This window comes from Musa acuminata, chromosome BXJ3-6 (genome assembly GCF_036884655.1).
Source record: "Musa acuminata AAA Group cultivar baxijiao chromosome BXJ3-6, Cavendish_Baxijiao_AAA, whole genome shotgun sequence".
Classification (NCBI taxonomy): domain Eukaryota; kingdom Viridiplantae; phylum Streptophyta; class Magnoliopsida; order Zingiberales; family Musaceae; genus Musa; species Musa acuminata.
Genome location: NC_088354.1, coordinates 30,330,288 through 30,340,100, shown reverse-complemented (window position 1 = coordinate 30,340,100; position 9,813 = coordinate 30,330,288). Strand labels below are relative to the sequence as shown.

At 35.2% G+C, this 9,813-nt stretch overlaps 1 protein-coding gene across 1 annotated transcript; it reads left to right on the top strand.

The window, feature by feature from the left end:
* The first annotated feature begins 1,905 nt into the window (after nucleotides 1-1,905).
* On the top strand, nucleotides 1,906-8,688 carry LOC135641083 (chaperone protein ClpD2, chloroplastic-like). Its single transcript, XM_065156117.1, has 12 exons — nucleotides 1,906-2,692; nucleotides 3,446-3,606; nucleotides 3,721-3,950; nucleotides 4,038-4,146; nucleotides 4,229-4,359; nucleotides 4,778-4,879; nucleotides 4,969-5,250; nucleotides 5,726-5,820; nucleotides 5,916-6,210; nucleotides 6,587-6,820; nucleotides 7,782-8,015; nucleotides 8,237-8,688. The coding sequence occupies exons 1-12, from the start codon at nucleotides 2,052-2,054 to the stop codon at nucleotides 8,540-8,542; spliced, it is 2,820 nt and encodes a 939-aa protein (XP_065012189.1). The 5' UTR covers nucleotides 1,906-2,051; the 3' UTR covers nucleotides 8,543-8,688.
* The last annotated feature ends 1,125 nt before the right edge of the window (nucleotides 8,689-9,813 follow it).

The following is a 9,813-nucleotide window of genomic DNA, read 5'->3' as shown; positions in this document are numbered from 1 at the left end:
TAAATACTTTATATATGTAAAAATTATATAGGGTAAGTTTTATAAAATAAATATCTGTTTTATTTTCTTTCCCACAGAGTTCCGTAGATGGTTTTTTTCTCATAAAGTAACTCTTACTTTTTCAAAATAATAAAAAGTAACCATCAATCACTCTCTTACCATTTTCCTCTCTTTCAGAACTCAAAATGGTCCAAAATAAAAGATAGTAGCCAATAAATTAAATAATATTAATATATTTATTTATATTAATAAAATAAAATTAAAAATACATAATTAATGTATAGACATAAACATTATACAAATAATGTCCTATCAAATAATAAAATATTTTTAAAGCAATATTTTAAATAATAGTTAAAACGAATAGGGTAAATAAAAACTCAAAAATACAAAATAAAAATCATTTCTAAGTATATTATGCAGTAATTTTTCATATTATAATATCTATTAATTTCGTACTCAAAACCTTATCTTTATGATTTTGATATAACTTAATTAAAATAAATCAAAAACCATGTAACTCAAGTAAAAAACTATATCTATTTTAAGGCTTAAAAGATCATTTAGACATTCATAAGTCATTTTCAAGGTTTAGTTAAAATTTGATAATTTTGGAAAATTAGACCAGAGTTATATTATTTTAGAATGGAGTTATACTACTATAAACACAATGCAATCTCATTAAAAAATAGTGTAAACTCATGTCTCTAAAAAAAAATAGAACTTTAAAAAGCATTCTCTGAAAATACTTAATTAGTTTTTGGTCCAAAGTAATTGTAAATTCATATTAAATTAATTTTTTTGAAAAAATAACATAATTCAAACTTTTAATGTTTGAATAGATAAAGCTATTTATATTAAATATTTAGAAATAGATATATTTTTCAAAGTTTTTTGAAAATTTTAGCATTTTTGTAAAAAGTTAGATAGTGACTGACTTATATTGTTTCCAAATGAGATTACACTATTTTTGAATGAAACCCAAAAATAATGTATGTCAATTTATAAGTAGTATAACTTAGGTCTTCAAAATATTTTTCATCTTCAGAATTTCAGAAAATCTTCTATGATAATACTCAATTGTTTTTTGATCAAAGGTGATTGTAAATGCACCTTAAATTGGATAAAATTTTTAAAATAACATAATTTAAAGTTTTTAAGGGCTAAAGTAAACAAGAATATCAATTTTGAATCCATAAAATAGAAAAAACAATTATTTACGTCATTATAGCTCATTTTCAAGGCAATTTCAAATTTGAAATTTTTCAAAAAAAAATGAATAGTGAGTTACAATATTTTTAAATAGGACAAAAAGAACAGTATAATTCAAGTCCTCAATTTTGTTTTCCTTGAAACTTCGAAAAGCTTTTCTGATAATATTTATGTTTTAAACAAAATGATTATAAATTCATCTAAATTAAATAACACTATATGTAAATTCACCTTAAAATGGATAAAATTAAAAATAACATAATTTCAAGCTTTTAAAAACTAACATAAATAATAATAAAAATATATTTGAAAGATTTTAAAATAGAAACAATGATCATTTAGGTATCATATAGGCCTTTATAAGCTATTTCTAAGATTTTCTAATTATTTATGAGTTAGACCTTTGCAAGATAACTAATTTTGAATGAGCTTATTTAAATATATATATATATATATATATATATTTAACATTTGGATTTAGGTTTAAAGATGGAAAAAAGAGGAAAAAGACATCTGAATGATTGAGGGCACGTTTCTTTAATTGAAAAAGGACTCTCTACTTGGACAAAAAAAAAAAAATTAAAATAGAAATACTCTCCGAGAAAAAGTCAAGAAGAGAAATATTTTTAGGGGATTTGCACTATCGTATATAATAGGAAGACTATACCCACAAGAAAGGATCTCAATATAATATCTGCTCCTCCTCTCTGTATCTCTCGCCTCGCATTCTGTATTCGTTTACCCGCTCTTCTTCTTCTTCTTCTTCTTCGTCATCCTCGCCTCTCGTTAATTCTAGCTTTACCCTCACAAAAGAAGAAGGAAAAGGTAAAAGGAACAGAATGGAGGCGGCGTGCTCGACCTCCTCTTCTCCCTCCCTCCTCACCCTGCACTCCTTACGCCCGTCCTCCGCACACCGCCGCCCCGTCGCCGCCTCTCTCTACCCCACCGCGGCCGGTTTGAAGGCCTCGAGTTCCTCCTCCTCCCTCCTGGTCGAATTTCGACGCCGATCGCTTACCTCCATCCCCCTCCTCCCTTCCCAGCGGTATTGCCACCGACGGCGGTCCAGGCGGGCCATCTCGGCGGTGTTCGAGCGGTTCACGGAGCGGGCCATCAAGACCGTCATGTTCTCCCAGCGCGAGGCGCAGACCCACGGCATGGGTATCGTCTTCAACCAGCACCTCCTCCTCGGCCTCGTCGCCGAGGACAAATCCCCCAGCGGCTTCCTCGGCACCGGCATCACTATCGATCGCGCCAGGGAGGCCGTCCGGGCCATCTGGCCCGATGGGGTTGCCGCTGATCAGGCCACGACGCCCTCCTCCGGGTCATCCACCGGCGTGCCCTTCTCCCTCAACAGCAAGCGGGTGTTCCAGGCCGCTGTCGAATGCTCCAAGAACATGGGCTGCAAGTTCATCGCCCCGGAGCACATCACCATCGGCCTCTTGAACGCCGATGATGGCAGCGTGGCGCAGGTCCTCCAGAGGTATATAATCTCTTTACAGCTTCCAGAATTATCTTTTGGGGGATAGATAGACAAATAATTAATAATCTAAGGACACAAAAAACGCTCAAGTGGCGCTGGAATTTGAAATTAGCACACCTTGATGCTTCCACACTCGTATATTCAATAGAGTCAAATGAGCTTGCTAAATTTGAAATTTTCGTCACATCCATTACGGCAAAATGTAGATCCGGTTTCTCCATTCTAACATCAGATGTCTCTTAGTTAATCGGAGGGACTTTTCTATTAGACTCACCTTTCCTTAATAAGAATGTGTTGCACCTTGAGACTTAATGTTAAGACATCATTGGTATGGAAATGAATTTTAACTGTATCACAAGGAATTGAAAGGACAACTGAATGCATCAGGATCCTGCTAATGTGGGATTTTGGGGAAGGTAAACCAATGGAGCCTTACACCTTACCCTTTTTCCAAGTAGGTAGGCTGCTTATGTGACAAACTCTAGTTACTTAGGATACTAGGAAGCAAGCATACCATGGTGCTAAAACTCATCCTTCAAGTTTGTAGTATTTTATTAATGGAAATTATATATTTTCTTTAGATGGAAATAATGGTTTTTGTTGCCAGAATTTGGGATAACAGTTATACATAAAGAAGCCGCTTACTTGGTTAACATTGAATACATCTTGTCGATTAAATTAATCCTTCAGAAGTACATTTGAGCAGTTTCCATGGGCTTCAATTATCATCTGATAAGTGGTTTGTCATTTTAGTTTGGGAACAGATCTCAGTCATTTAGCATCGGTGGCCCTATCCAGACTCCATGGGGAGCTTGCCAAGGATGGTAGAGAACCAGTGGCATCATCTCAAAAGATGCCAGAGAAATCTCTTGATAGAAAATCTGCAAGTTTGAGGTCTTCAGATAAGACAAAAGGTTGCTGGCCCTCTTCAAGTGCTATCATTTTATGATATCTCATAAAATTTGCTTCTTTGGTATCTTGTAGTATACAAAATTGTTTAAGCTATTATTTTTCTTTTATTTTGTCAGAAAAAAGCCCATTAGCTCAATTCTGTGTGGATCTAACTGCTCTGGCTAGCGAAGATCTCATTGATCCTGTAATTGGTCGAGATACAGAGATTCAGAGAATTGTCCAGATCCTATGCCGAAGGACAAAGAACAACCCCATTCTTTTGGGGGACCCTGGTGTTGGGAAAACTGCAATTGCTGAAGGATTGGCTCTTCGCATTGCTAAAGGAGAGATTCCTTCTTTTCTTAAGGTGTGCTTCTCATGTTTTATGATGAAAATTTCTACTTGTTTGCTTGAATTAGTTGTACTAACATCTTCAGGTTTATTCTTTATGCAGGAAAAACGTATAATGTCACTGGATGTAGGCTTACTGATGGCAGGTGCCAAAGAGAGGGGAGGACTGGAATCCCGAGTTACTGGTTTGATAAGTGAAGTGCAGAAAGCAGGTTAGCTGGAGTATCATGTTATGGTTCTTTGTTCTGTATTTACTGAGTTCTGTCATCAATCTAGATACTTGGACAAATGCAGGTGATATCATACTCTTTATTGATGAAGTTCATACACTGATTGGTTCTGGCAGTGTTGGAAGAGGAAACAATAGTTCTGGTCTTGATATTGCTAACTTGTTGAAGCCTGCCCTTGGTAGAGGTGAATTGCAGGTAGAACACCAAGGATTATTATTGCTTGTTAAAAGATTCTAGTTGACATCACCCTGTATTCATTATCCATTGGCCATTATGATTCAGAGAGGATGTATCCGTAGAGGATCTTATTTACATGAATCGGGAAACTACTTTTTTGGTTTGATACAAGTGCTCTTTGTGTTTCCAGACCTGAATTTAGTTTAATTCTTGTTATACTTGAATCATCTGAAAATGCATCCAATGCAAGTTGTTGATGTATATCTGTGAACTTAATGTAACTGATGAAAATCTTGTTACCATTGTTTATATCATGACAATTTGTTTGTAGTGGTCTGGTCCTAAAATGTTCCTGTACATTAAAGTATTTGAATATCTTTTGTGCATATCTAGGAGTTCTTTTTTTTTTTTGTATTAATGCACTTGATATCTACAGTGCATTGCTTCAACAACTTTAGATGAACATAAGACACATTTTGATAAGGATAAAGCTTTAGCTCGACGATTCCAACCAGTTCTCATAAACGAACCTAGCCAGGTACTATCACAGTTCTTGTTCCAACGTTCTAATCATTTCATATTACTAATGTATGATTTTCTTTATATACATTTCTTGAAATGCTTCAGGAGGATGCTGTGAAGATCTTGCTGGGTTTACGTGAGAAATATGAGATCCATCACAAGTGTACATTCACATTAGAAGCCATAAATGCTGCAGTATACCTCTCAGCAAGATATATTCCAGATAGACATCTTCCTGATAAAGCAATTGATCTGATTGATGAAGCCGGTAGCAGAGCTCATATGGATGCATTCAAGAAGAAGAAGGAAGAGCAGATTTCTGTGCTCTCAAAGTCACCCGAAGAATACTGGCGAGAGATTAGAGCTGTCCAGGCAATGCATGACATGGTAAACAACTTTACTGATGCACAAGACTATGTCTTCAAATCTCTGATCTCTGTTCTGATTTTGTTTCCTGGTCCAAGGACCTTTTGGTAGTTTCTACAGTATGTTTAAGTTATGTTTTGGCCATTCTAGCATCACCATTTTAGTGTCGTACATATTAAAAATTCATAGTATAACTCAGAAAAACTGCGAACGGATCAGATTATGAACTTTATATAAATTAATACAGAAAACATAATATATACATGAAGGTTGGGAACTTTATATAAATAATATATTTCAAATCTAAGGTATTTTCAGATTATGAACTTTATATAAATTAATACATTCATGAAGATTGGGATACTCTCTGTTACAGTGGGATAAGTAAATACCATGGAACTCTGTTTTGGATTCAGTCCATTTCGTTGAAAATCAAAACCGTGCCCGCCTCAAGTTATATTTTCTAATGAAAAGTGATTTCCTGTTATCCATTCAGGTGTTGGCAAATAAAACTACAGATGATTCTGAAACTTTGGTTGATGTCAAGGAGGTCTCAGAATTTTCTATCCCATACTCACAAGATTATGACGGGTACGATATGTGGCTTTTCTTAGTCGTTAATAAATTGGGCAGTCCTGAACTCTGAAAACTCAAAACTGTTTCTCTTGGGCTTTGCTTTGATGCAGACAAGTTATCGTTGGACCAGAGGAAATAGCCACAGTTGCTTCTCTTTGGTCAGGAATCCCAGTTCAGCAGCTCAATGCAGATGAAAGAAAGCTTCTAGTTGGCCTGGATGAGGAACTTAGAAAACGGGTAATTGGCCAGGATGATGCTGTGAATGCCATATCTCGAGCTGTGAAGCGATCACGTGTTGGCCTGAAGGATCCTGACAGACCTATTGCTGCAATGCTCTTCTGTGGCCCAACTGGAGTTGGTAAAACCGAGCTGACAAAAGCATTAGCAGCTTCCTACTTTGGATCGGTCTCTCTCTCTCTCTCTCTCTCTCTCTCTCTCTCTCTTTCTACTTTCAGAACATGTCTACTAAATTTAGCTAGTTAACCATTTATGAAATTTGAATTGCTATATAGGCATTGATTGCTTCATATGTAACTCAAGCTTCATTAAATAAGCATGTAGCCTTGCCAAATATGCAATTGAAATAACTTCATCGTTTCTACTTTTGTGGTAAATTGGTTTTAGTAGTCATTCCAGCAAATGGTTTCAGGTGACATTTAATCTTCCATCATTCATTATACATGGTTCTCACAACATGCATTTATGTAAACAACTTATCCATTTTGGTTTTGCTGCTACTTGTTTGATTCTCTAAAGTCTAAATAGTGTATTAATATAAAAGGAGGACGCAATGCTGCGATTGGATATGAGCGAGTACATGGAGCGGCATACTGTGAGCAAGCTTATAGGATCTCCGCCAGGTTACATTGGGTATGGAGATGGTGGTACTTTGACTGAAGCAGTTAGGAGAAGACCTTTCACAGTGATTTTGCTTGACGAGATAGAGAAAGCTCACCCTGACATATTTAATATTCTCCTCCAAGTATTTGAAGATGGTCACCTAACCGACTCTCAGGTTTGTAAAAACATCTTTCTGCTGCTCTAAATGTTTTGCTTTATCCGCTAAAGCTTATCATATATATCAAATTGGATATTTATGATTGAAACTCTTCTTTAATTTTCTATTGCTGTAATTCAGCACACTTTTTCAAAGTTTTCTATATTCATTTGATAGTTTAAAAAAATTCCCTAGCAAGTACTTCTATGACGTGATAACAGTTAAAACTAAGCTTAATTCTACAGCAGCATAGTGAGGTCTTCATGATAATGCAGTGATCAACAAGTTCAAGTCCTAAAACAGTATTGCAATACTCAAATACATCTATTTGAGTGTCTAGGGAAGGCATGATGGTCACGTAATGTCTATTGTGAAATAATTTACAAGATATGCTCTATTGATATTTTTAGATAGACCAAAATATTAATTAGATTCTATTAATTTACAACTATTTGAATGCATTTCCAGTTTTATTGCCCTCTTGTGGTGCTGCGTTTAGGTTCTAGATTATCATAATCAAATCTAGTACAGAAACCCATGGCATGATTTTAATTTCCTTGTACTTGTTAAAGATAATTAACATTTTTCTTGTTTTAAATATAGTTATCCCCCTTACATATTGTCGTCTCAGTCAAGAAGAAACTTTGCCCCTGCCTGATGTTGTCTCATCTCTGTGGTGTAATATGAACTTTTTCATATTCACTTTCTTTTCTCAGTTTCGATGGGCATGAATAGCTTGATTTTAACTGCTTTTATCAAAATGCCATAGATTAAGCTTCTGTCGTACAATTAATTGTACATATTGCTTGTAATGTTTTCCACCCCTGCCATGAGATATCTCACTCTCCATTCTAAAAGGCATGATATAACAGTCTTCAATATCATTAGGAACATTATTGCTATGTCAGGTGTTATGCGGTTCTCATTTATATTGCATGAAGTAGTGTTTTACCCTCAGTGTTTTCTTCTTGTGCAATAGGGGCGGAGAGTTTCATTCAAGAACACATTGATTGTCATGACATCTAATGTGGGATCTGAAGCAATTTCCAAGGGTAAACGAAGCATAGGATTCTTGATTGCAGAAGACACAGTATCTAACTCATATGCATCGATGAAAGCACTAGTGATGGAAGAGTTGAAGGCATACTTCCGGCCTGAGCTACTCAACAGAATTGATGAGGTCGTCGTGTTCCGCTCGCTTGAGCAAACTCAGGTCTGTTCCTCTATTATTAATCTGTCAAAGTTACTTTATCTTGATAATGGTATACCAAGTAATTTATTTACCAAAGGATTCAATCCTAAATGCTTGCTTAAGTGCAGGACTAATTTGAGAGCATGCTTCCCAAATTCTAGAGCTACCATAGCACCTAGGTTTAGATTTTCAAGTTTGCATCGCCGTTACATCAATCTCAATTGGTTGCTTTCCTTTTTCAGATGCTGGCAATTTTGAATATAATGCTTGAACAAGTCAAGAGTAGGCTGTCGTCTCTTGGAATCGGTCTGGAGGTATCAGATGCCATCATGAACTTGGTGTGCGAACAAGGGTTTGATAGAAACTACGGTGCAAGGCCTCTGAGAAGGGCCGTCACTCAGATCATCGAGGATGTCATTAGCGAGGCGATTCTCGCGGGAGATTACAAACCTGGTGACACTCTTACGCTGGACGTTGATGGCACAGGAAACCCTGTCGTGAATCAGCTACCTGATCAGTCCATCCACTGGTCTGATGCCACAGTATAGTGAAATGTTCTCCATAGTTATATTCTTTCACCCCCATACAATTACTAATTCTTTTTGTAGACACACCATTTATAACCTGTATATAACTGTTAACTGGAAAATTATCAAGGGAATATACGAGTCATACGTAACTGTTGACCCCATTACATTTATTGTGTTAGCTGACAAGATGTTTTTTATGATGTTATTGTTTAGTAAAGTAACGTTTAATAAATCACATAATTTTATTGCCCTCTTCGTTTTCTTTCTGAGTGGCATCACATTACTCCATGCCTGACAAAATCTGCAACCTCAAACTTTTAACTCAAAGAACTATCAAACAATGAGATGAGTGAAATGAAGTTGGAGAGTCTTCAACTGAAGGGGAAAAAAAAGGTAGAATAAATAGGATTACCTATTTTCTAACTGAGAAACATACATACAAGAAAGTAACAGTAATAACCCATTAAGACAATTAAAATAGAGCTAAATGGCAGGAAAAAAAATTCCATGAAGCAGCCTTTAAAAAGTTGGGCACCCAAATATTTGTGATTTGTGGGCTATGGAACATTTTCGAGAAAGGATCCACTCGAGACAGTGCTATAAAAAAAGTTGATGTTAACATATTCTTATTGCACCTTCCGGTGTGCAATTATAATACTTTTATTAGGATCGAAAGTATTTTGGATTTCCTAATATTAATATCTGAGGAGAATAAAAAATATTAATATGAAAAAGAGTTTTCATGTTGATTCGATTCTTCTATAAGTATCTCATATATCTAGATTCCAAAAATATTTTGGGTGTTTATAAATTTTTTCTCTAGGGTGCTTAGAGATGGTGCTATCTAAGATTTTTAGGTATAATATCTTTATGAGATGATATACAAGATGATATACAAGGGGATGAGTGGGGATAATTCAAGAATTTTCTATTTGATTTCAAATGATAAAAATTTTGATTTTCTCAATGGATAGGTGGAAATTATCGAATCACATTAAATCTTACATTAGATTTCTAGTATGTTATTGATTGTTAATCTTTGAAATTCTTTTGGTTTTGAAAGTCTCCTGTCCCTCCCTAACAAATTATATAAAGATCTAATGATTAGATATTCAATAAGGATAAGTAACAAAGATCAGAAAAAAAACTTAAAACAAAGTATATTCTCTTCGAGAGATATAAAAGTGAAAAACAATATTTATCAAGAGAATTATCAAGTATAAGCATCTTAAGATTCCTAAAGCTAGTGTCTCAAGAGAATAGAATCCTAGTATAAGAAAAATCCTTGT